The sequence below is a fragment of the Rousettus aegyptiacus genome, unplaced genomic scaffold (genome assembly GCF_014176215.1).
Source record: "Rousettus aegyptiacus isolate mRouAeg1 unplaced genomic scaffold, mRouAeg1.p scaffold_m13_p_5, whole genome shotgun sequence".
In the NCBI taxonomy this organism is placed as follows: Eukaryota; Metazoa; Chordata; class Mammalia; order Chiroptera; family Pteropodidae; genus Rousettus; species Rousettus aegyptiacus.
Window position 1 is genome coordinate 22,376,576 of NW_023416308.1, and position 23,465 is coordinate 22,400,040.

At 50.3% G+C, this 23,465-nt stretch overlaps 1 protein-coding gene across 1 annotated transcript in view; it reads left to right on the forward strand.

Moving 5' to 3' along the window:
- Nucleotides 1-23,465, forward strand: part of FAM222A (family with sequence similarity 222 member A) — a 56,745-nt gene that overhangs the window by 11,033 nt on the left and 22,247 nt on the right. The window contains exon 2 of the mRNA XM_016125041.2: nt 18,695-18,822. Within this exon, the coding sequence (XP_015980527.1) occupies nt 18,741-18,822 (82 nt within the window). The 5' untranslated portion in view covers nt 18,695-18,740. The remainder of the gene's footprint in view (nt 1-18,694; nt 18,823-23,465) is intronic.

Sequence of the window (23,465 nt, forward strand, 5' to 3'; positions counted from 1 at the left end):
TGGAACACTGATCCCTGTGACTCCAGCTGACCAAGTTCCTGCCCCTCACATAGGTGAAGAAGGTTAGGCCCAGAGTGGGGAAGGAATTTGGCCAAGGTCACACAGCAAGGAAATAGCAGCCAGCGTTTGAGGGGTCCTTCCTACCCTCGTTATAAGAAGAGGAAACAGAGGGCCTCTAACCTCAGAGCCAGGCCAGGCCAGTCCCACTGCTCTTCCTCCTTCCCCTCCCTCCCTCTCCCCTAGGTCAGTGCCCAGGATCATTGTGCCTGTGGGTCCTCATCAACTTTATGAACTGGCATCTCAGTGTGTGTCAGCAGCCAGCCCATGCGGGGTAACCCCATGCCCAAGGCCCCGAGGCCTGTTACTTGGTGCAGCCCTCCCACAACAGGTAGCAGGGGAAAGTGGGATCCCCAGGACCCAGGCAAGCATAGGCTGGCCAGGCGCCTGGCAGGAGCTCAGGCCAGGCAGCCCGTTACCCGCCTGGCGGTGATCACCAGCTCCCATTGTAATCATTAAAACTATTAGAAGGAAACGTTCGCTTGAAGCAAATGTCAGGCGCCGAGCTGTGCTTTGTAAACGCTCACAATTAATGCCAATCAGGCCCGAGAAAAAGCCGGCCCGGAATCCTGTCTGTTTCGTCTCATTTGTCAGCTGGTGCCGCTTCATGTTGCACATTTTCATACAATTGCTATAAACATAAAAGGGAAACTCCACAGTGTTCCCAGGCGCCCGGATGGTGCACGCAGGCTTAATTATTTGGTATTCCGCTGTTCACTTGGCCGCCCCGAGTGGGCGAGAGGGAGAAAGGGGGACTTTGTGTGGCAGGGTGAGGTTTTCCTGGGGGTCAGCCTCCAGGTCTTGGTCTCTTGCCCTACCTGCCCCAGGCTACATGGCCCATAGAGCTGAGGATATCTGTGAAATAAGAACAAACTGCTAAAACATGTTTGTAAAACCCTCAGGGAGAAAAGAGGAGCTCTGAGTCCTCCAGACTTAGCTTCAGATTCCTAGTCCATCTCCTAGAATTAGCCATTGGGTTTACTGTCCTCCTCCTGCATACTAGGCACTATGCCACTTGCTAGCTGGGCCTCAGTTTCTCCATCTGTGAGTTGGAGCTAATAGCCTAGTGGTCAGGATTTCAAGCTTGCTGGGGCTGGGCTCTGGGCTAAGGGCATCAAACAGGCCTTTTCTTATTTGGTTGTTGCACAGACCCTTTGAGGATCAAGAGAGAGGGACTGGCCTGGAGGTACCACAGCTAGAAGTGGTAGAGCTGGGCTTTGGACCTGGGTTACTGGTCTCCAGAGCCCATAACCATTGTGCCAACCTGTCGTGCCTCTCAGGGTAGCCATAGGGTTGAAAGGAGATGATGGAGCCAAAAGTCCCAGGACACAGTAGGTGTTTCATGAATAGTAGATGCTGTCATTCAATAAAATCTTCTGCCAGCAGATGGGCCAGGGGCAGTAAGGGGCTCAGGCCCTGGCCTGAGGGTCAGCACCAATACACATGCACCTTGCTGGGTGGAGAGTGGAGGGTGGAATGGCTTATAAGGGGGTACTGTCCCCTACTTCCTACCCAGGGGCCTGGGCCCCCCAGGTTTCCAGGGTAGGGCTGAGAAGGGATATGCTGAGAACATGACTGGCCAGTCCTCAAGACACTTCTGCCTGCCACCCTCTCCCCCAGGTACCTCTGATCTGGCTCTGAGGTCCTGGGTGCTGACTGTGTGCCAGGCCTTACATAGCCTAACTGAACCCTCAACAGCCCAGAAAGTTGGGTATGTTATTATCATTGTCTCTATTGTACAGATAAGAAAACCAAGGTCCAAACTGACCTGAGGTGACACAGCTAGGAGCGGGATACACTGGAGCCAGATTCACGTGCAATTCATCCATGCCAACGTCTTTTTCATGCTTTCCCAATCCCCTCCCCATCGTGGCCTGAACATGGCCTTGCCACACACTACGAACCCTCCCCAGGACCCTTTGAGCTCTCTGGTTCTCTGAGGATGGGGTCTTCTAAGGCCAGGCTGGCTCTGCAGGGACACACCAGGCTTTGTGTAGCCTTGGGCAGGCTCCGGCCAGCCGGGGTAGCCAGCAGGGTGGGGAGAGGGCGGTGCAACCCAGCTGGCCAGGGATAAATGCTCAGAGCCAGGAATAGAGGCCCCTTTGTATGACACTCAGTGGGGGAGGGGGTGCTGCCAGCTGCCACCCTGTGTGATGAGGGAGGTCCAAGTCCTCTACAAAGGTCTGCTGCTGCCCCAAGGGGACTAGCCAGGAGCCTGTCATCTTCTCCCCTGGCATGTCCTCCCACCATTATTTGCCTTCCTCTTGTTTCCTGGGAGCTTCTGGATGCTATGGAGTCACTGGCAGCCATTTACTGGGTTTGTTGTGGGCCTACTATGTGCTACCAGTGGTCCAGCCATTCTACCAACCCAACAAATAAAGGGCAGTAGTCCTATATGACAGATGAAGACACTGAGGTTCAGAGATGACGGGTGACTTGCCATACTGCCACAGCTGGCCATGAAGCCATGCTCTGTGCCTTGCTGGTCTGGGGTCCTGGGACCCAAGGCTGCAATTTGAGGCAGACCCAAGGCCTGCCTCAGTTTTCTGGGTGGCCTCAAGAGGACTACTGGCTGTCTTCACTCCCTAGGTGGGCACCAGGCATCCATTCCATCCCTCCATCCTGGCTAGGCTCTAGGCTAGCAGCTGCAGCTATAGTGGGGGCCAAGCACAGGACCCTATTAAGGACTGCCCTACCCATTAACCCTTCTCTGAACCTCCATCTTCTTGGCTTAAAACTGGGAATGAAATAGAATCTGGCACTGGGGATGTTGTGCCAGAATGCAGGTAAAGCACTGAGCTTGGTATTGACACATGCTTAGGATGCACAAACGTGAGTTGGGGTTTACAGCCTCCTTACTATTTCCTGGGAGAGGTGAGAGGACAAGCTGAGGCAGTGAGCTGGTGGCAGGGTAACTCTAAGGAGCATAAGCACATGGCAAAGATTGTCTTACTGCAGCCCCATTTTACAGTTCAGCAAACTGAGGCTCAGGTAACTGAAGCGACTGGTCAAGGGTCCCAGGGTCCCAAGGAGCCAGGAACACAGGAAAGGTAGCTTCCTGGAAGGCGCTGCCCTTAATCTCTTCCTGAACCTCACCTGGCCCACTTGGCAACTGTCCACTGCAGACAATGACCAAGTCCTCTCTCAGATCAGCTCTGTCGGAGGCCCAGAATCACCCACAGGAAGTCCCCAAAGGCCACTTAGCTTCTCACAGCATATTCTAGTCACCTGGGACCAGCTCACACCCACCAGGTCATTCCTTTCTTTGGGCTTTTGCTTAGGCCGGAACTCATACCAGGAGTACCTCCACCATACCCTTCCCCACTGCATTCGTACATATACACACACGTGCCTTCGTAACTCAGACTTGCCTCGTCCCTAAATACCCCTGCCTAGTTGAGGCTTGGAGTCCTCACTCAGGGTCTTGTACCCTGTTCACCACTACCAGATCCCTGAGCCCCCCAAGCCTTTTCACCTTTCTCCCAGCTCTTCAGTGTGGTGCATAGTAGGCCTTCGTTAAAGTCTGAAACAAAGATGCAGCCCTGGCTGTCAAGGGACCTTGTCCCCTGCTAGCAGGAGAAACAGATACAAATAGATCAGTGACAAGCCTGCATGTCTGGGGATGGGATCAAGTGCAGGACACCCAAAGAACATGAAACTCCCATCCTGGCTCTTCCTCCTACAGATGGGAACGAATATTTCTGAGCCCCTACTACGCTCTTAAAAACTGGGCCATCTCATTTTAATCCTCCCAAGGTAAGGCAGAGGGTTTACAGATGGGACAAGAGGCTCAGACAGGCAGATCCTGGTTGACGCCACACAGCTTCTGAGGGTGGAGCCTCGGCCTGAGCCTCGGACTGTCAGACCCCAAAGCCCGTGCCCTTCTCCAGGGCAGAAAACTCAGGTGCCCATGGAGCCAACCAGGTGGCACAGTGAACAAAGTAGCCGGCACTTAGCCTCGTGGGAATATGGGCTCAGTGGTTCTAAAGCTGGCAGTTTTAGTTTGTTTTCAAGAGAAACCAGATAATGAGAATTGTAAGTAGAATCTTAGATTTTTTTTCTTTTTAATATTGGCAACCTGTCACTTTTTTTTTTTTTAACTGCATCAAGCAGGGCAAAGGAAAGATGCTTGTGGGTGGGATTCGTACCCTTCAGTGATGGGGTGTTGTCTGGGTGGAGGGCATGATGGAGGTCCCAGATGTCATGCCACCTTCATCCCCAATCCTGGCCAGCAAGAGTCCCTAGAAACCAGTGACAGCTCCACACACCCCTCAAGACACCGCCAGAGGCAGGAGGCAGGGCCCAAGCCCCACAAGGGCACCACCCAAATAGCTATAATCAGCAGCCTCGCCAAGACTTCAAACTCACCCAATTATCTTGCGAGGGAAAAAAAACACAAAATGAAAACAAATTAACATGTTTGCATAGAAGCTGCTGCAGCAACACACACAGCCGCGCACACGCATATGCTGGCACGTGCCCTGGCGAAGCTCGAGACGCCGCTGCCACCCTTCCCCAGGCCTGGCACCCACCTGGCAGGGCTGGGGTGGGCCGGGCTGTGCCCACTGCCCTGGGACAAAATGTGCCTTAGGCCTAGCCACTAGATTGTCCCCAAACCTGACGGGCACTGCCTCAATCCATGAGATGTCAGGGATTTTTTTTCCACTTTAATAAACACATGAAATTTATGGTGTGGCAAACTTCAGCCTCATTGATCTGAACCCCTTTCTTCAGATGTAGAACTGAAGCACAGAGAGGTTAGTTGATCTGCCCAAGGGTGCACAACTGGCAAGTAGAAGAGCTGGGGTTTGAACCCAGGTGAGCCAGCTCCAGAGTCCTATAACCATCGTGCCTTCTCTGTGGCTCCCTCTGGTCTGTGGATGATATACCAAGACCTCAGGCTGGCCTTCAAGGCCCCTCCCTAACCCCAGCTCCTCCAGCCTGTGTCCATTCTTCTCTCACATACTTCACCCCTGCCCTGCGTGCTCGGTCATGGCAAGGGCCCGTGCATGGGTAATCATGACCACAGAGCCAGACGGTTTAGATCCCTGATACACCAGTCCCTCACTGGATGGCTTTGGACAAATGACTTCTCCCTGTGCCTCAGTTTCCCCTTCTGGAACACTGGGATATAATAGTCCTTACCTTAGGGAAATTAGGACTCAGTGGGTGAATGACTGCAATGTGTTACCTCTGGTGGCTGCCCATGGGGTGGGGTCCCTATACCAGAATGCCCTCACTGCCCCCCCCCCACAACATTCAGTTGGCCCTAAAAGAACTGGCTCACCAGACTCCCTGAGCCCCCTCTAGGTGCTTTTAGGCTCTGTGCCAGGCACTACCCTTCCCCCAGAACACACAGGGGGCTCAGCTACTCCCTCTTCCAGGAAGCTGCTCCTCCGGGGAACTAACCCTCTTCACTGGGCTCCCTTGAAGCTCCACCCGAACCCAAGGATTCACCTCTCTAAAGCCCCTTGCTGTCCTCTCTGGCCCATGATGGTGAAAGCTGAGGGTGGACATTGCTGTTCCAGTGGATACCCAGTGGGTGGTAGATTTCAAGGAGCTAAGAGGACAACAGCAAGAGTAGCCGCTGCCATTGGGCGAGTGACACACATCCAGCTTAGGCCTCACCAAGGCCCGGTGAGGGAGGTATGGTTTCTAGTTCCATTTTTCAGACAGAGATACTGAGGCCCCAAGGGACTCAGTGACTTACTTAAGAGAGTCCTGCTGGTAAGTGGCAGAGCCAGCGTTCAAACACAGATCTGGGTTTGTGCTTTAGCCGTGGTGCTGTTTGACCCCTTCTGGATGCCACCGGTCAGGGGCTGAGGTGGGCAGTGCCTCGATGGTCTGGAGAGTGAAGGCCAGTGGAGTAGTGGTGGTGGTGATAGAGGGCTACCTTTGTTGACCTCAGGATGTCTCCTTTGACATCAGCCTCTTGGCCTACAGTCATGCCCACCACTCAGGGCCAAGGTGGCACCCAGGGGAGGTGACTCAGTGCCCGCCCCAGGAGTGGGCAGTCCTATAGGACACTGAGTACCCACTGGAATCCCAGCCTTCCCTCGGCACAGCGCTCCACTGTCTTGAGAGTCCTGCAGGCCTGCTCCAGATGCAGACCCCACTAGGTGGCCTTGTACAAACCCGTGTCCTCTCTGAGTCTTTGCTCCCTGCAAAGGCTGAGCTCAAGGCTGAGATGTGGCGTCTAGCATGTGATCACTGTTGGATGAAGCAACCCCCCTCCCAGACCTCCTAAGGGGCCGGCCCCCTCCTCCAGAAGCTTCCCAGCCCTTGAGCTTCCAGGACACAGCTGGGGCTTGCATCACCTCCCAGACCATGCCCCACTGGCATGTGACAGTGGCCCTGAGAGGAGGCTTTTACCTATTTGCCTCCAGCCCTGCCTCTCTGCCTACTCACCACTATGTTGAAGAGCACTTAGTCATTTCTCTGGTGGTCCAGGTGTTCCAGATATGTGGAGGGGTTCGTTTGGTTGAGGTGGTAAACTGCAGTGAGAGGAGGAGGAAGGGACCCCACGGCAGTGACTGGTGATGAGACTGTGAGCCCCGGGCCATAGGAGGAGCAGGCAGGAACGAGGGGCCCCAACACATCCCTCTGTTTGTTCAGTGGGGATTTATTGAGCATATACTATGTCCCTGGCCTTGGAGTAGAAAGAGACTAGAGATGTGTCTGCGAGGCCCCAGCTGGGCCACCTCATGGCTACGCACCCCTTGCAAGCCATGTGGTCTCTCTGGACCCAACCTCCATGAACAGAGCTGTGGAGGGAGTCGCAGTAGTAGTTGGTTGAGGGCCTGGGAATTGCACACTCAGAGGTTCAAACCCTAACCCACCCCTTGGGGATAGGGTAGAAGCCAGTTCAATGGCTGTCCTGGAGCTGTTGATGGCTGGGGGCTTTAGATTCCTCCTACACACCTCAGAGAGCAAAAGCTAGGGGTCGGTAGGGTTTAAGAAGGAGGGAAAAGGTTCTTTTTCCTCCCCTATTACAAAAATAATATTCATCTTTTAGTATTTGGAAATGGCAAATCTGATGAAGAAAAATTCAGCCATCATACAACTGCCCAGAGCTGAGCTCTTGGTCTCGTGATAGGGACATTCTTCCCAGATGTCAAGCATTTGGGAAGTGTCTGATTTTGTCTTGCATAATTGACCACCCTGGCCAAGCAGGGCTCACATGAGTGGGTTGGTGCACGGATGTGGCCGAGCCCAGGGCCTGGCACCAAGGAAGGGCCCGCTCTACGCTAAGCCTATCCTGGGCCCTGCACCCATCAGCATGTTCTGGCCGCAGCTTCTGGGAGCCACCTGCCTGCTCGCCCAGCAGCCCATTGTCTGGCATGTGGGGGCTCTGAGCAGCCGTTGTTCTGCGCACATCTGATCCTGTCTTTTCCACATCAGATCATTTGTAACCGTCACCAGGCAATCGGGCCCATTGCTGATTCAATCTTGGCTTTGTGCTGTCACAGCCGTTTTTCTGCGCCGGGCTGATTTTGAAAGGAGGCCCATCTTCTGGGCCTGCTTTTCATGAGCAGAGGGGAGGGGGTGAGGGTGCGTGCGTGCGTGCTTGCGTGCGTGTGTGTGTGTGTGTGTGTGTGTGTACATATCCCCCACACATGTGCAGACATACACACATAATTGGTCTCTGCCTCTCATCACCAAGAGTAGAATTTGGAACGAAGTAGGTGGAGAGGGGCCCCAGGACTGCCACCCTGACCCTCATCCTCTACTATCTGTCCACCCTGAGCACCAGTGTGCAAACACAGCAAAATGTGTGCTCAGGGGAGATAGATGATACATCATTAAGATCATTTCAGAGCGATAATGACAGTGAAGGAACTACAGAGGTGATGGGATAGTGTCCAGGGCAGAGGGTTGCCAACTTAGTTGGGGTGATCAAGGAAGGCCTCTTGGGGGAGGTGATGTTTGAGTTGAGGTGTGAACGAGGAGACAGAGCTGGCATAGGGAATGCCACCCAGTCCGACCTGAGATGTCCTTAAGTATAAAATCTACCCCAGATTTCAAAGATTTAGTATGAAAAAAAAAAAAAAGTATAATACTCAGTAATTTTTAAATATTGATTACATGTTGAAGTGATAGTATTTTGGATGCATTGAATTAAGTAAAATAAATTATTAAACATAATTTCTCCTGTGGGTAGTAACAAATTTATAATACATTGTATTTCTGTTGGAGCGCATGGCTGTAGAATATTTAGGTCCAAATAAAACTGCAAATTCAAAGGCCCTGGGGTGAGAGCAGAGTTGGCCTGTGAGAGGAGGGGAAGAAAGGCCAGTACAGCTGAGCAGGGTGAGCAAGGGGAGGGGGACAGTATAGGGAGGGAGCTGGGGGGAGGCTCACTCACAGGATATTGTTATAAATGCCCTGGAAGCCAGTGAAGGAGTTTTGAGCAGAGACGGCAGTTCTACGTGGAAAAGCTCAGCCTGTCCCCAGCAAGGTGGAGAATGGCACATGGGGGCCATGTGGAAGTTGAAAGGTGATAGGGCACGTGGTCAGGGCAGGGGTCCGTTGCAGAATTGTTGCTGACTGGAACTGCTGGAGGGCTAGCTAGACTGGATCTGTTCCCGCTCCCCTACCCCGCCTCCCTGCCCCCAGAAAGTTCACTGCTCCCCTTCACTCCTGCATTTCAAAGCTTCTGGGCCTTCCTGTCCCTCTATCTCTCTCCTCACTCATTTCTACCTTCCCTGGCTGCCACTGCCTCCTCGTGGAGCAGCTGCTCCCTGTCATGTTAGGGAATTTATAATACACTCCAGCATCCTGGTGGTCAGTGGTTAAATTCCTTTTAAGAAGTTATTTTTAAAAATACACAAGTGATATATGTGCACCACAGAAACATTAGAAATAAAGAGAAGCACAAAAAAAGAAAAATCAAACTCCCCAGAGATAAACATAGTCGCACAGGCCAGGCTGTAGCCAAGCTGGAGTTGGAACCCAGGTAATCTGGCCCCCCTCTCCCCAACGCTAAAATTAGGGTGCCCTGTGCCAGATGACCCAGAGTTTCTCCACCAGAAATGGGATTAGGGATACTGCACACATACCATCCCCGCCTCCAGCCCAGCAAAGGGTGGAAGCTAGAGCCCTGGCCCATGCACAAGGGGGGTTTGGCCATACACCCTGCTCCGTTTCTGCACCCCTGCCCCAATGCTCCACAAATTTCTGTGCCAGCCTGACCTCCCTGAAGCATCTGTTGAACCTTGGCTTCAGGCTAAAAGTCAAGACCAGCCTTTATCAGCCTCTTTCTTTTCCACTCTCCTCCCCTCCCACTCACCCTTCCCACCTCAGCTTCTCTTCTCCTAAGCACTCCTAGCCATTCCCGGTGTTCTTCCAGTCCTCTTCTCCCCTTGGGGTCTAATCTTCACGCCCACCTCTTCCACTGGGCTTTCCTGCTCCTTCCACTAACCGGTCTGTGACCTTGGATAGCCGCTTCCCCCACGGGCCTCTGTTTCCTCATGGGTACAGGGACCATCGTAATCGTTTCTTTATCTCAGGTGTAGGGTGGGTTACATAAGGTGATGTCTGTAAAGTGCTGGGCCCATGGGGAACACTAAAAATAAAAACTAGCTCCTATTATTGCTCTGATTATTAGATCTTCTCCTTCCCTGTCATTGAGTTAACTGTGAACTGTGGGTGCAGGAATGGGGGTTGGGGTGCAGGGGAATAGGCGATAGGATGGCTGGGAGCACCCAGCCCCTCCCAGCTCCATGATGGCTCCTACTTTTACCCTTTGCACACAGAGTCCCTTCTCCCAGGTTGTCATCCTGTTATCTGGAGTCACCTGGTAACACCACTGTCCTTTTGGTCTCCACTTAGATGCTGCTCCTCCAGGAAGGTCCCAACTTCCTCCAAAAATGCTGGGTTGAGGCCTTTTCCCTGAGCTCCCTCGGCCCCTGTTATGTAGCGTCGTAGCACAGATGGCCTTCAGTATTGATTCCCAGCTTCACCCGCACCTCACCCCTTATCTGGAAGGTGACGATGGAGACTTGATAGCACTTGTCATTAAAGAGCCGAGGCTAGAACTAGGAGATGGGAGGCCTCCAGTGACTTGTATAGTTGGCCCCAACCCAGACTTCCTACCTTGGGATCTGGCTGTCAGGGAAGAGTGCTTCAGGAGGTGGAAGCTAGGGAGGAAGCCTGAGGCCTGGGGCTTTGCTCCTCCAGCCAAGGCTTCCTGAAGGCTCATTTGCACCCCCCATTCACTCCCTAGGTGCTGCCCCCGGAGGGGAGCCTGGCTCTGGGAGAGGGCTACCAGGCCCCTGGCCAGTGGCAATGACTGCTCTCACATCCCATCACTGGAGGAGGAAGCCTTTGAGCCTTCATATGAGCCCCACCCACGCAGCACCTTCTCTTAGCCTCTCCCTGCCCTGAATCAGCACTTGTCCACAAGAAGCAGATCACCCTACCTTGAGGTGCCTGTCCCTGTCCCTTCTGTCTTGGTGACCTTGCCTGGTCTCGTACAGACGGGGGCTCTCACTTACTCGCCAGGAGGGTTTCCCCTCCAGCAACCTGGAGCAGCTTCGGGTTCTCCAAACACCAATTCCTTTCAAGTCGCCTTGCCTGTACAGTCCTCTACTAGGGACCCTCTCCCTCCGCTTTCTTCACTGGGCTATTTTCTACTACTCACCTGTTGATAATAATAAACCATACTAATAATGGCTGCCACTTAGGGAGTTACTACTGTGACCCTGGCACTTTATTTGTACTAATTTGCAGTAAGGAATTAACCCCTCTTTGAGGTGAAGAAACTGAGGCTCAGAGAGGGATTTGTCTAAGGCCACAGAGTTAAGGGATAAAGCTGGGATTTAGTTAATAAGAGATAAAGCTCCAGCATTTGGCTCCAAAGCCTGGGACACAGTACTGTCACCCTTATGAGACAACAGAGCTGTCCTTTCATCTTGACACCCCCAGGTTTGGTGTGGTGGCCCGCCATCATGGCTTCTCACCCTGCCTCGTAATTGCTCCTCTGAGCCCCTTCCTCTGTCAGGTCCTGTCACTGCCTCAGCATCTAGCACAGGCCCTGGCACGCAGTAAGTTGGTGCTTAATTGTCATGTGGTCCCTAAAGAGGTTGGAGTGCTGCTCTGGGCAGATACGGCAGGGCTAGTTCCCATGGCGACCGATGTCACTACGCGTCCCAGGTTTGGCCCTGCCCCTTTCTCGAGGGCAGTTGCGCTGGGATCTGGCCGTGGTGCTGAAGAGCTCAGGCCAGCCGCCCACCCCCAGACCTCAGCCCTGGGTTCCAGTCAGACACTTCCTGAGCCTAGCCTTGCCCTTCCACCCCGGACCAGCCTCTCACCCATCCTTCCTTCAGTGGTCAGTTTCCTGAGGGCCCGCTATACACAGGTACTGGTCATAGTACCGTAAACCTATGAAGGATGGGTCCAGGAGAGCCACGAGGGGAACGCCATTCATTTGATTCTTCATCAAACTTTTATCAAGCACCTTGTATGTTTCCTAGAAGCCCTTGAGGAACATGGACTTCAGCTGAAAGTCAAGTGGAATTTCAAGGGGGTAGAGACACGGGAAGGGCTTGCAGGTAGAAGGGATTATGTGGGCAAAGGCCTGTAAGTGTGGGGGTGAGAGGCGTGTCTTGAAGGATGCCCACCTCCGGACTTTTCTATCCAGAATTAGTGATTGTCGGTTCACTTTTTGGTCTCCCCTTGGCCCAGAACTATCAGTATCTATGCCCCACCCAAACACAGACAAGATGCTAGGAATAGTAAGTGAGGCTCAATGGAGGGATGTCCCCCAGGCCAGAAGGTAGTGTTTCTATCCCGGGACTGGAGGGAGCCACGGATGTTGTGTCCAGGTTTGCATTGTAGAGAGACCTCCAGCTGTGGGGGTGAATGCAGCAGTAATCTCGCAGTAGTTGAGGCCTCCTGTTGAATGGGGGTAGTGCCCGCTCACATTTAAAAAAGAGTGAAAATCCCTTTCTGGTGCTGCGGCCCAAATAGCAGTGGGAAATAATCACTTTTCACAGGCCCCTTATCCACAGCCAAGCCCTGCACCAGTTTAATCAGCAGTGCCAATGTGACTTAAAGATTCCAGGGCTTGAGAGATCAGGAGAGGGGTTAAAGAAAATTACCCTCACCTCCTCCATGCTAATGTAATCTCTAACCAGATCTGCCTAGCCACAGCTCAAATTGCTTTTTAGATTAACATTTAATTATTAACAGGGTCCCCTGGAAGGCCTCGGGCTCAGAACAGGGATGGGGGAGGGAGCTGCAAGAGGGGGATGGGTGTGGGCTTCTCTTCCATCTGCTTTACGGAGAGACAGAGTTGGGGGAGAGAAGGAAGAGAGGGGAGAGTAGGGGTCAGGAAGGGAGCAAGAAAGGAGACAGCAGAAAGAAGGGGAGGGACAAGGAAGCAGATGGTATAAGAGACAGGGATAGAGATGGGAGAGGAAGACAGACAGACAGTGGATCCTCCCGTTGTGGGGGAGGGACCGCGCACCAGATTCCCTATGGCACGCCTGGGCAAGGGGCTCTCACTCTTCTGTTCTGGCCAAGGGCAGGCAAATTCTGCCCCTTTTTGTTCAGGGGGTACTGAGCTTTCTGAGGCTTCATGCCGGCCCTGTGCATGGTAGTAGGGACCAACACGGAAAAGTGACCCACTCAGGGCCGCACAGCCAGGATCTGAGCCCACTCTCCCAGCCTCCCAATCCAGTGCTCATTCCCCTCCCCAGGCCTTGGGCCTCTTGTCATCACTTCAAATTCTTCCCTGCATTTGGGGGCAGGTTCTGTGATGAAAGAGAAGGAGGCTATAAGTAAAGCAAGGGGGCTGGGGGCGAGACCTGTGGGAGGGCTTCTGCCCCCTCCCCATGAGGGTGGAGAAGCCCTGGGAATAGCAGGCATCTCCTTTGCTTATTTTTAAGCAACTCAGAGTCCTAACAGTTCACTCATTGCTTTACATGAACTTCTGCGTTTTTCTAGCTTCCTGTCTCATCTTCACTCAAGATTCTAAATCCCTCAATGACAGACAGCATCGAGAACCCCCTTTGTGCCAATGGACCAAGGACCTAGCCCTGTATCTTGCACAAACCTAGTGTACTGGATTGTGTTTGAAAACCAAATTATAACATCCCTTCATCCAAGCTGGAAGGCCTTCCTACCATCTGCTGGCCCACTCTCTATCAAGATTCAGTGAGGGAAACAGAGACACAGAGAGGTGCTGTGACTTCCTCAAGGTCACTAAGCTAGTTAGAACCCCAGTACTTGGCCACTGCCTGGCAGGTGCCTCTCCGAAGCCTCTGGGGCTGGCCCTCCTCTCTGAACTCTTAGTCTGATGCTGGGAAGGGCCGGGCATGACCTTCCCCTCTAAGCCAAAGCCAGTCTTTGGCCTTGAGTTGAGCCACAGAAGCCAGAGTGGGCAGCCCCAGGGAGAGGGGAAGGACGAGTTGGGAAGTGGCCCAACTCGAGATTACATGGAATCACAGCCTCACCCTGCTGTGGAGCCCAAGTATGTACTCACATCTCACCCTGCTCCGGGGCCAGCCCAGCCTGGTGAGGGGCAGACTGCTGACCTGCAGGATGCACCAGGGAAAATTCTGGCCACCTGCTGCTTCAGGGAAATATTGAAGGCTGGAGGGGAAAAGCCAGTAACGTCCATTTTTAACCGACTGGTTTTGGGAGGGGGAAGCCAGTTCTGATTGAATGTTCTCTTTTGGTAGGACACTCATTGATGTTCATTCTCCCAGCACATGGCACAGGGCTGTTCCCCAAAAGATGCTCAGGGAGTGTTTGCTGCCTGAATGAATGATGAATGAATGTGAATGATGGGTAGGTATATTACAGTCATTTCGAAATGGTTCCAGATAGGGCCTAGGCTTTTTTCATCTCAACTTTCGTTCTGCCCAACCCAGGCCTTACACATTGTCCTTCATGAATGTTTATGGGATAAGTGGCCTCCTGCAAGCCCCCTTCCCTTTTCCCCTCCTCTCACCTCCTCCCTCTCTGTGATCCCAGCCTCTCCTGGAATAGAATTAAAGTAGATTTGGGCAGTGGGGAGAAGCAGACCTTTTCTTCTATTTCCTCCTGCCCAGCTGACTGGTCCCTAGGGGCTGATGGGCCCCCAACCACAATGGAGCCAGGGGCGGGAGCCTTACAGTGTGAAGCTGAGGGTGCAGGCTCTAGCGGGTGGGGGGGGGGGTTTGACACCCTTGGGCTCTGTCATCTAAAAACTATGTGACCTTGTGCAGACTACTTCCCCTCTGTAACCATTTCCTAATCTGTAAAATGGAGCCTAAAAGAGAACCCACACAGAGGACGCTAGGAGCATGTGGTGAGGTATAACAGACCGAATGCACATGGGGTGCGGCACAGAGGGAGCATTCGATAAATCCACTGCTATCATCAGTATTCATGTGGATATTGTTATTTTCAAGTTACCCCCTCCCACTGGCCTGGGGGGGTCCCCAAAGCCCTCTGTAGCCAGATAGGAGGGGAGACAAAAGGCAGGCAGGCTCTAATTCCCCATTCTTTTAAAAAAAATAAAGACAGCCTTTAGACATCCCTCTCCTATTCATTGTTCTGCCAAGGTGAGCAGCACAAACTCAGTTCCACCTTGGACTTGGAGAGTTCCTTCCTTTTTTCCCCTCCCCTGTCACATTTTCTTTATCTAAATCCTCAGCTATGAAAGGGCATATCGACAGCTGGGGGCATTATCTGGTGAAGGGGACCTTTTCCTAGGGGTGCCTCTGAGATAAGGCGTCTTATCAGACCCCATGTCAAGGCATTCTAATCATCGAGGCTTACCGGCATTTCCCCCTCCCTTCCCCCCTTTTTATTATTAAAGTCACAAAAGACCTTGGGCTTATAAACAGCCTGATTTGCAGATAGGGTTTCAAAATGAGCAGTGCTCCCAGGATGCTCCCTGGCTGGAGGTGTAATGAGTGCTGGTGGGGGCCCTGAGAGGCCCGCCTTCTACAGATGGGATGATGCTAGCAGGGAAAGGGCAGGGTGGGGTCACGGGAAGATCACAAGTGTTTTAGGTGCCTACCGCAGTCCTGTCCCCAGCTTGCTGTGTGGCCGTGTACAGGGTGGTTGGCTCCTCTAGGCCTTGGCCACTTCATCTGGCAATAACCAATTCATTGATTCAGCCATTCATTCAACACCCGTTTATTAAATGGTTACTCTTCGCCAGGCACTGGGGAGAAAGAGACAAGACATGGTCCTCGCCCCTGAGAAACTCAGGGTCCAGTGGAGAAAGACAGTCATGAAAATTGGCAGTTACAATTTAGTGTGATTAGGGCTGCGAGGGGGGATGCGCAGAAGAGGGGAGCCAGAGTCTAAGTTAAAATGGATCGGGGTAGCAGTGCTGCAGGCAATAGGACCAGCGCAGGCAAAGGTTTGGAGGTGTGGGGCAGCCAGGCTGGAGGGAGGGCTGGAGGAAGCCAGGAGAGACAAGGGCGGCAGGTTATGGGGGCCTTGAGGGCCAGGCAAACGAACGTCAGGCTCTAGTCTGAGCCCGGAGAGAAGTGTTCAGGCCAAGGAGAGGGATCTTGGTATGTAGATGATGGGGCTGATACAAAAACTGGACATGGTGGTCCACATGTCCTCATGCTTGGCTGGCCCCTGTCCCCTCCACACACACACTGGACCCCCCACCTGCCCCAGCAGCACTACACAGGCTCCTGGGAGAATGAGCAATGAATTAGGGGAACCAAAGGTGCAGAGAGGAGAATCCGTCCTCTACAAGTAAAGCCCATCTCTCAGGCTTCAGGGCCCTCTGCCTGCTGGGCCCCCAGAAGCGAGGGATGAATCCAGGTGGCTGTACCAGAAAAGCTGAACTGAGGCCTCCGGAGAATCCTTTGTGACACCCCCCAAGTTGGGGCAGGTGACCTTTTGGCTCCCAGAACTGCCTGGGCATCCACCACCAGAGTACTCTGAAAATTAGAGCCTGAGTGGGAAGGCAGTGAGGGGGTCCGGAGAGGCCCCAGAATAGGCAGCCTGCCCCTCACCTAATAACCGTAGCCCTCAGCCTGCCCTTTTCAGCTGCAAAGCATTCTGGGATACATGACCCATACGGACTTGTGGCGGGGCTTAGGGCTGGAGAGGGACTGGGCTCTGGGGTTCTGGCACCCAGAGAAAGGCCAGAGATGGGGCATGGCTGGGCAAGACCAGGATCTTGGAGGAAAATGAGCTGGAAGGGGTCATGGAGCCACTTCCCTAAGAGTGGGACAGTAGCTTCCCTTAGGTTGTATAGCAGGCACTGGGCTGGGGGCGGGGGGGGGGGGGGGGCGGGGTCCAGGCATCCAGCCCAGGGCTCCTCAGGACACAACACCGCCTCTCTGGCCCAGCACTGCACTGGCTGTGGGCAGCAGTATAGCCCACTGGTGAGGGAGCAGGTTTACCCAGCCACTGCCTGCTGGGTAGCCCTGGGCGGAGTGCTGCTTCCCTCTGGCTTGGGTTTCCCCATCTGTAGAGAGAGAGGCTAGGGCCCTGCAGCCAGCTGGCCTTCTCCAGCTCTCCCCTCTGTGCCCAGCCCCTGCATCAGAGTGGTAAGAGGTGGACGCTGCTCTGGGCGGGAGGCTGACAGGCTGTGCTGCGGGGTAGCCACAGGCCACTTACCTTCCCAGTATGCACACAGCTGTGCCTGGCCGTGGGCTGCCTGCACGTGTGAGAGGGTGCCAGAGGGCATGGAGGGGCATGTCACGTGGTGCGGGCGAGAGGTGAGTGTGATGTGCCCGTCTGCGGGAAAACATGCAGTGAGCAAATCAAGGTGTATGTGCACACCCAGAGTGGCAGGCAGCATGTCCAAATGTCCCCGGGTGTCTGCAAGGGGCAGAGCATACCCGTGTGTTTGGGTGTGTCCTCGAGGGCCTCAGCAAAGCCTGCTCCCACCGCCCACTCGTGTCCCAAGTCCCCAAGGAGTGGCAGTGGCGCCTCATTCCCGCAGTCAAGGGCTTTCATCTCCGCAATAAGCCCCACTTCATTCCCTTTTTAAACTGTATAATTTCTGCCTGATTGTAATGGCATATTTTAAAATTACCAGAAATCAAAGCCGGGAAGTGGATACTGCAGCTTTTATTGCATCGCTGTGTTAAGGCTGGCTATTGGGGGTGGGGGGGAAGACGAAAACCAACTACCCTCCCCCATCCATCCCTTACTTTCTCTCTCTCTCTTTTGAGACAGTAATAGGAGAAAATTGGTTTTGAAACTGAATAAAAGTCCCTTTCAGTGTAAATCATTTCTTTCAGGGTACCTTTGCTGAAAGTAAAATAGAGCATAATGAAAGGTGGTTACGTGATTGTCTTTCATTTACCGAGAGGCCAGGACAGACAGGAGGCTGCAACCGTCTCGGAGAAATACAAGATTGGAATAATTGCGCGGTAACAAGGAGCTTGTTGTGAAATTAGTATCTTAAGAAAGTAGTGAAAAAAGGCTTTTCCTCATGAATACTTCATTATTAGAAGAATGCAGCAGAATTTAGGGCTCCAGACACCTGTTTAGTATTAAATAACTTCCTTTTCTTCCCCCCTGCTTCTTTCTTTTTCAAAACCAGCATGAGGATTGAGTTAGCCCAACTTCTGCCTTGGGACTTGGCTGACTGGGACTTGGAAGAGTGGGGTGGGGTCAGGAGGTGGTAGGGACGGAGTGCCTGGGCTGAGTAGACATCAGTGGCGTCCAGGGCTCAGATCCCCGCTGGGCCTGCTGTCTCCTTACTGGGGAAAGAGGAAAGGAAGGACTTGGCAGGGAGAGCCCCACCCTCCCCCTGTGGCTTCTAGGGCAGGTCCCGCCTGTGTCCTCCTGCTCCGCAGGGACTGTGGGTTCTCAGGAAAGTGGGCTTTGTGAAGGGAAAATGCGCATTTCCACGTGAACGCTGGGCATCTGACTCTGGGTGAGTGAGCAAATGCGGACCTGTCTGGAGCCACATCCGAGCTGCCACCTATGCGGACCTCTGCTCAGGCTGGCAGGGCTGCCCTGGGTGGCCCTGCTCTTTCCACTTGGGGTAGGGAGCTTGGTTAGTTAGCCCTGGTAGCCCTTGGGGCCTGGGCTCAGGGCTCAGTCGGAGATCAGCTCAGGGTTGGAGCCCCCCTCGTCCTCCCAGCAACACCATCCTGTCCATCACCCCTCCAAAGGTGCTGTGAAAAAAAGCAGACCAACGTCAAAAAACTGGAACACCCATGCACCCACAGGCAGTTCTTGGGTACCCCTCCATGAAAGTCCCAAAGATGACCAGATGGGGGTCTCTGACTTTGATGAGCTCAAGGCTACAGAGGCCTGGGGGATCAGATCTGCTCACAGGTTACAAAAGAGCTGAGAGCCACCACCTGGAAGGGTAGCCTGCTGAGGGAACATGATAGGGGTGAGGATCTGTGCAGATGTGGGGCGTCAGTAAGCTGCTTAGAGGAGGTGACCTGTACTCTGAGCAGTTCTGTCCCCGTCACAGTGGAAGTCCACCACTCCGGAGACCTGGATTCTTTTCCTTCCTGTGAGGCTGTGCATGAGCCTCTTGATGCCTCTCAGCCTCATCTGTTAGGGAGAAAGAGAGGCTGTTTTGAAAGTCTCCAATGTTCTGCTGGGTAGTGGGGAGGCTACTGGCAGCAACTCCTGGCTGGGGAAGGTGGGAGGTGGGCTTGGAACAGTCCGTGTGACAAGCACCTCATCTCCCTCCTCACAGGGACCCTGCTGCAGAGCGTGCCACACCGCAGGCCCCCAGCTCAGCCATGCTGGCCTGTCTGCAGAGGACCCAGAACCCACCGGGCCAACACCTGGCCTGCCCGAGCAAGAGCCTGGAGCTGCGCAAGTGTGAGTGGGTGCCCTCGCCCTGTACGGTACCCTCCATGCCTCTCAGCCCTCTCCACGTTTCCCCTTCCTCTGCCCACTCTGAGTCCACAGGGCTCTTTCCATTCCTAGACACACCAAGCTTCTTCCACCTCAGGCCTTTGCTTGGCAGTCCCGGGCAGGGAATGCCACCCACACCCCAGCACATCCACCCTGACCCTGTCTTGAACTCTCTGTGTTCCTCTAGGCCTTTGCCCATGTTGTGCCGCCTCCTTGGAGTTCCTCCCCACAATGGCACCCACCCCCTTTGGCCAGCTCCCACTGGCTGTGGCCGCCTTCCTAGCAGACTTCTCTGACCACTACCAGCACCACGGCCCCAACCCTGGCCCCTCCTGTGACCCTGCCACGTGCCATGTCTGTCTTGCTCACCATCATTTTCCTGCATTAGCAAAGAGTAGGATAATGTGGAAACAAGTAGTCCTCAATGGGATCCCAGCTCAGGGCCTGATTTGCTGTATGATCTCTGGTGTCTTTTCACTCTCTGGGCTTTGGTTTCTCAGTGTGTCAAATTGGGGAGCTGGACTGGTCTGTCCTTGATCATATAGGACAGGGATCTCAAACCCTCTGATCTGATTATTTTTAGCTCCCTGAGCATTTTTGTCTTTTTAATTTTGAAGTATTTGCAAACATTTAAAAACAGATTTGTATAAAAATCTGGATTTCTAATGACTCGAAAAAAAAAAAATCAGAGGATCTGGTATCATAGGCCTGTGTTCCTATATGCAGGCTGCTATTGGTTAGAACAGGACTTTCGCATCTTTAAAGGGGACACCCATCTCCAGTTCACCACAGTCCCCACCCCTCCTTCTCACCTCTGTCCTACAGCACGGGATCAATTGCCATTTATCACTGTGCTTACACTGTTGTTTTTCTTTTCTTTTTTAACATGTATTTACCTTCAGACATGGTAACACATTCATGTGGTCCAATATTCAAAAGGAACGACGGGGTATATAGACCAAAGCCTCCCTCTCCCCACATTGCCCAACCCCGTCTCCTTCAGAGGCAGCCAGAATTGTCATCTTCCTGCATGTCTTTCCAAGAGATCTTTTATGCACATCTCAGCAAATATGTGTGTCCACATATATTTTACACAGTGTCCTGCACCTCAGTTTTTCACTTAGTAACATATCCTATATGTCAGCATCTAAAGAGCTCCTCATTCTTTTGACATATAGTTTTCCATAGCAAAGATAATCCATAATTTATTTGACTAGTCTCTAAGGAGGACCACACCCAACCTGTTGCCATTATAAACAGTGCAGCAGTAAACAACCATGTATGTGTCACAGAGGTGTGACTACAACTACAAGATAAATTTCTAAAGTAGAAATACTGGATCAAAGGTATGTGCATTTGTAATTTTGATAGATGTGGTCTTTCTGACTTAACTATTCATCTCCTTGGTCCATTTTTAAAATTGGGTTGTTTTTGTCCTTGTTGATTTGTAGGAGCTCTTTGTATATGATGGCAGTAGACCGCTGTCTGTCACATGAATTGCAGATGTTTTTTCCAGTTTGTCATTTGTCTTTGGTTCTGCCATGGAGGGATGTTCTTTGTGAAGTGAAACTTGTCATTATTTCCTTTCTTGGCTTTTGGAATACTTAGAATGACCTTCTTCATGCTGAGATTATTAAAAACAAAACAAAACACAACAAAAAATAACTCTACCAGAGTTTCTTATAGTTCGTTTATGATTTAATTCTTACAATATATGATATCTGATTGTTTTTTAATTTATGTGGTATAAAGTGTGAGGTGTGGATCCAAGTATAATCATCAGTGCAATAGCATTTAATTATTGTAGCATTATAATACATTATCAAATTTTTAACAGCTTTATGGAGATCTAATTCATATACTATACCAACCACTATTTGAAGTGTACAATTCAGTGGTTTTTAGTATATTTACAGCATTTCAGCTGCCATCGCCATAGTTGATTTTAGAGCATTTTTATCACATCCAGAAGAAACCCCTTAGCAGTCGCTCCCTTATTCTCCCAGCACCTTCTTTCTCTACAGATTCCACTATTCTGGACTTCGATAAGGAGGGAACCACAGAGCACGTGGCCTTTGCAACTGGCTTCTTTCACTTAGAATGCTTTCAAGCTTCATCCACATTGTAGCAGGTGCATAACGTAGTATAGGGTCGGGTGTGTTGTTCCTTGTTATTCACCAGCTCCGTATGCAGAATTTCCTTAGCTGTTCTGTTTATTTCTCTGTGTGAACTATAGAGCAACTCACCTAAGAACAAAAATCCTGTTTGTGTTTTTCCGGGGACTCCATTAAATTTATAAATTACTTTAGGAAGAAATGCTGTTTTTATGATGCTGTCTTTCCTCCAAGAACATGAAATACTCTTCTCTTTGTTCAGACTTGTGCAACCCCTGTGAGTGTTTTACTATCTTGCTTCATTTGTATCTTGCACAATTTCGAAGTTTATTTCTTCTGGATAGTTTACCTTTTTTGGCTGGTCTTTTCTTCCATAAGTGGAGGTTGTTTATATAAAGGCTATTATATAAACAATAACCTTACTGAAATATTTTGTCAAATGATAATTTTACTTCTCATTTAGGAAGTTTTATACCATAATTTTTTGTCTTATTTAATACTGTCAGCTACTATCCTTGGAGCAATGAAAAATATTGGTGACAACAGACATTCTTGCTTTGTCCCTGGCTTTACCAGAAGCTTCTAGGTTTTCCTCCAGCAAAATGCTGGTTTGGGGGCAGATATTTTATCAAGTTAAATAAGCATCAATCTGTCTCTGCTTTAGTGAGAATTTTAAAAATCAGGAATGGTTTTTAAAAATCAGTTAAAGTTTTCCAAATGACTTTTCAGTGTCTATGATCATGTGGGGTTTTCCTTTGATCCATTAATATGAATAATGATAGATTTCTTAATATTGAACCATCTTTGCATTCTTACTTGAATCTCACTTGGTTATGGTGAATAGTTCTATATAATATGCTACTGAGGAATCTGATTCACTCCTATGAGTTTTGCCTCAATTTCATCGATGAGAATAGTCCTTCATTTTCTTTTTTGGAACCATTTTTATTGGGTTTTGGTATCAGTGTTATCACACTTGCTTCATAAAGAGAATGAAGGTTTTCCTTCTTTCTCTGCGCTTTGTAACAGTTTAAGTAGAAATGGACTATCTGTTCTTTAACGGTTGGTCAATCCTTTAAACAGCCTGAGCTCGTGCATCTATTTGGGTTGGATGGGTAGCTCAATGATAATCTCTGGTTTCTTCTGTAATAATTTATTTTTGAATTTTTCTGCTCCTTGAATGAATTTGGTAACTTATATTTCTCTAGAAAAGTATTCATTTTATCCAGGGTTTCAAACTTATTTGCATGAGGTTTAATCATTTACAATTTTTTTAAATGATTACTTCACTCTATTTGTATGTTTGTGCTTTCTTTCTCTTTTTATTAGGTTAATTAAAGAATAAAGTTATCTGTTCCCTTTCCCCAAAACTCCATCTTTAGGGTTTATTTATTAGTAATTACCCCTTTCTGGTTTTTAATTAATTTATGCTTTTACCTTTATTAAAATCTTGCTGCTTTTTAAAAAAATTTGAGTTAGAGGCTTAAATCTTCATACTGATAAACAAGAAAAAGAGGGAATATTAAAGCTATGAATTCTCTGAGCACTGCTTTAGTTATATCCTATAGGTTCTAATATGTAGTATTTTTATCATTTTTTTCTAGATATTTTATCATTTTGGCTTAGATTTCTTCTTTGACCGAAGGCTCATTTGAGTTCTACCTCTCAATCCAGGCAGTAGGTACTGTTGTGTTTTGTTTTTTTCTAGTTTTACTGCACTCTAATAAAGAATGTTGTCTATAATTTCTACTTTTTTGGACTTTAAGTTTTCTTTGCAATATAATCTATGGTCATTTTTGTGAGTTTTAAGACTTTTTTATGGGGACTTGAAAAGAAGATGTTCTGTTTTCAGGATGTAGAATTTGGTGTATACCAATTATATCTACCCCATTAATTATGTTAGGTCTTCTACAGCCTTACTTAGCCGGCATGGAAAGAGAAATGAATTAGATGCCTGCTGGGAATATGTTCCAGTCTACTTCTTCTTGTAGCACATACACCTTTGGCCTTATGGTGATACAACGTTATTTAACACAGAGATATTTAATACCTTAAATCTTCATGGTGAATTGCATCCTTCTTTGCTTTATTTAATACTTTGGGGGCAGATTCATTTTATCTGTTAAGATGATAACCTCTGCACTTTTAATTCACATTTTTCTTGAAACCTTTGCCCGTCCTTTAAGTTCAATCTTTCTGAATTACTTTTAGTTGTGACTCATATACTACAGAATTGGATTTAGCTTTGTGATCCAATCTGAATGCCTTTTAAAATTTTTGGAGAGTTTAGTCCATTTACATTTACTGATATGACAGATGTCTTAATTCAGTCATTTTGCGCTTTAATTGCTTTTAAAAGTCCCTGTGTGATCTGTGTTCTCTGCATTGTTTTGTTACACCTACTAATGAAGAAGGTTGGTATTTTTGTTCTAGTGATGCAATGATAAATAACATCCTAATTCTCTATTTCTTCAGAACAGTATCTATTACTTT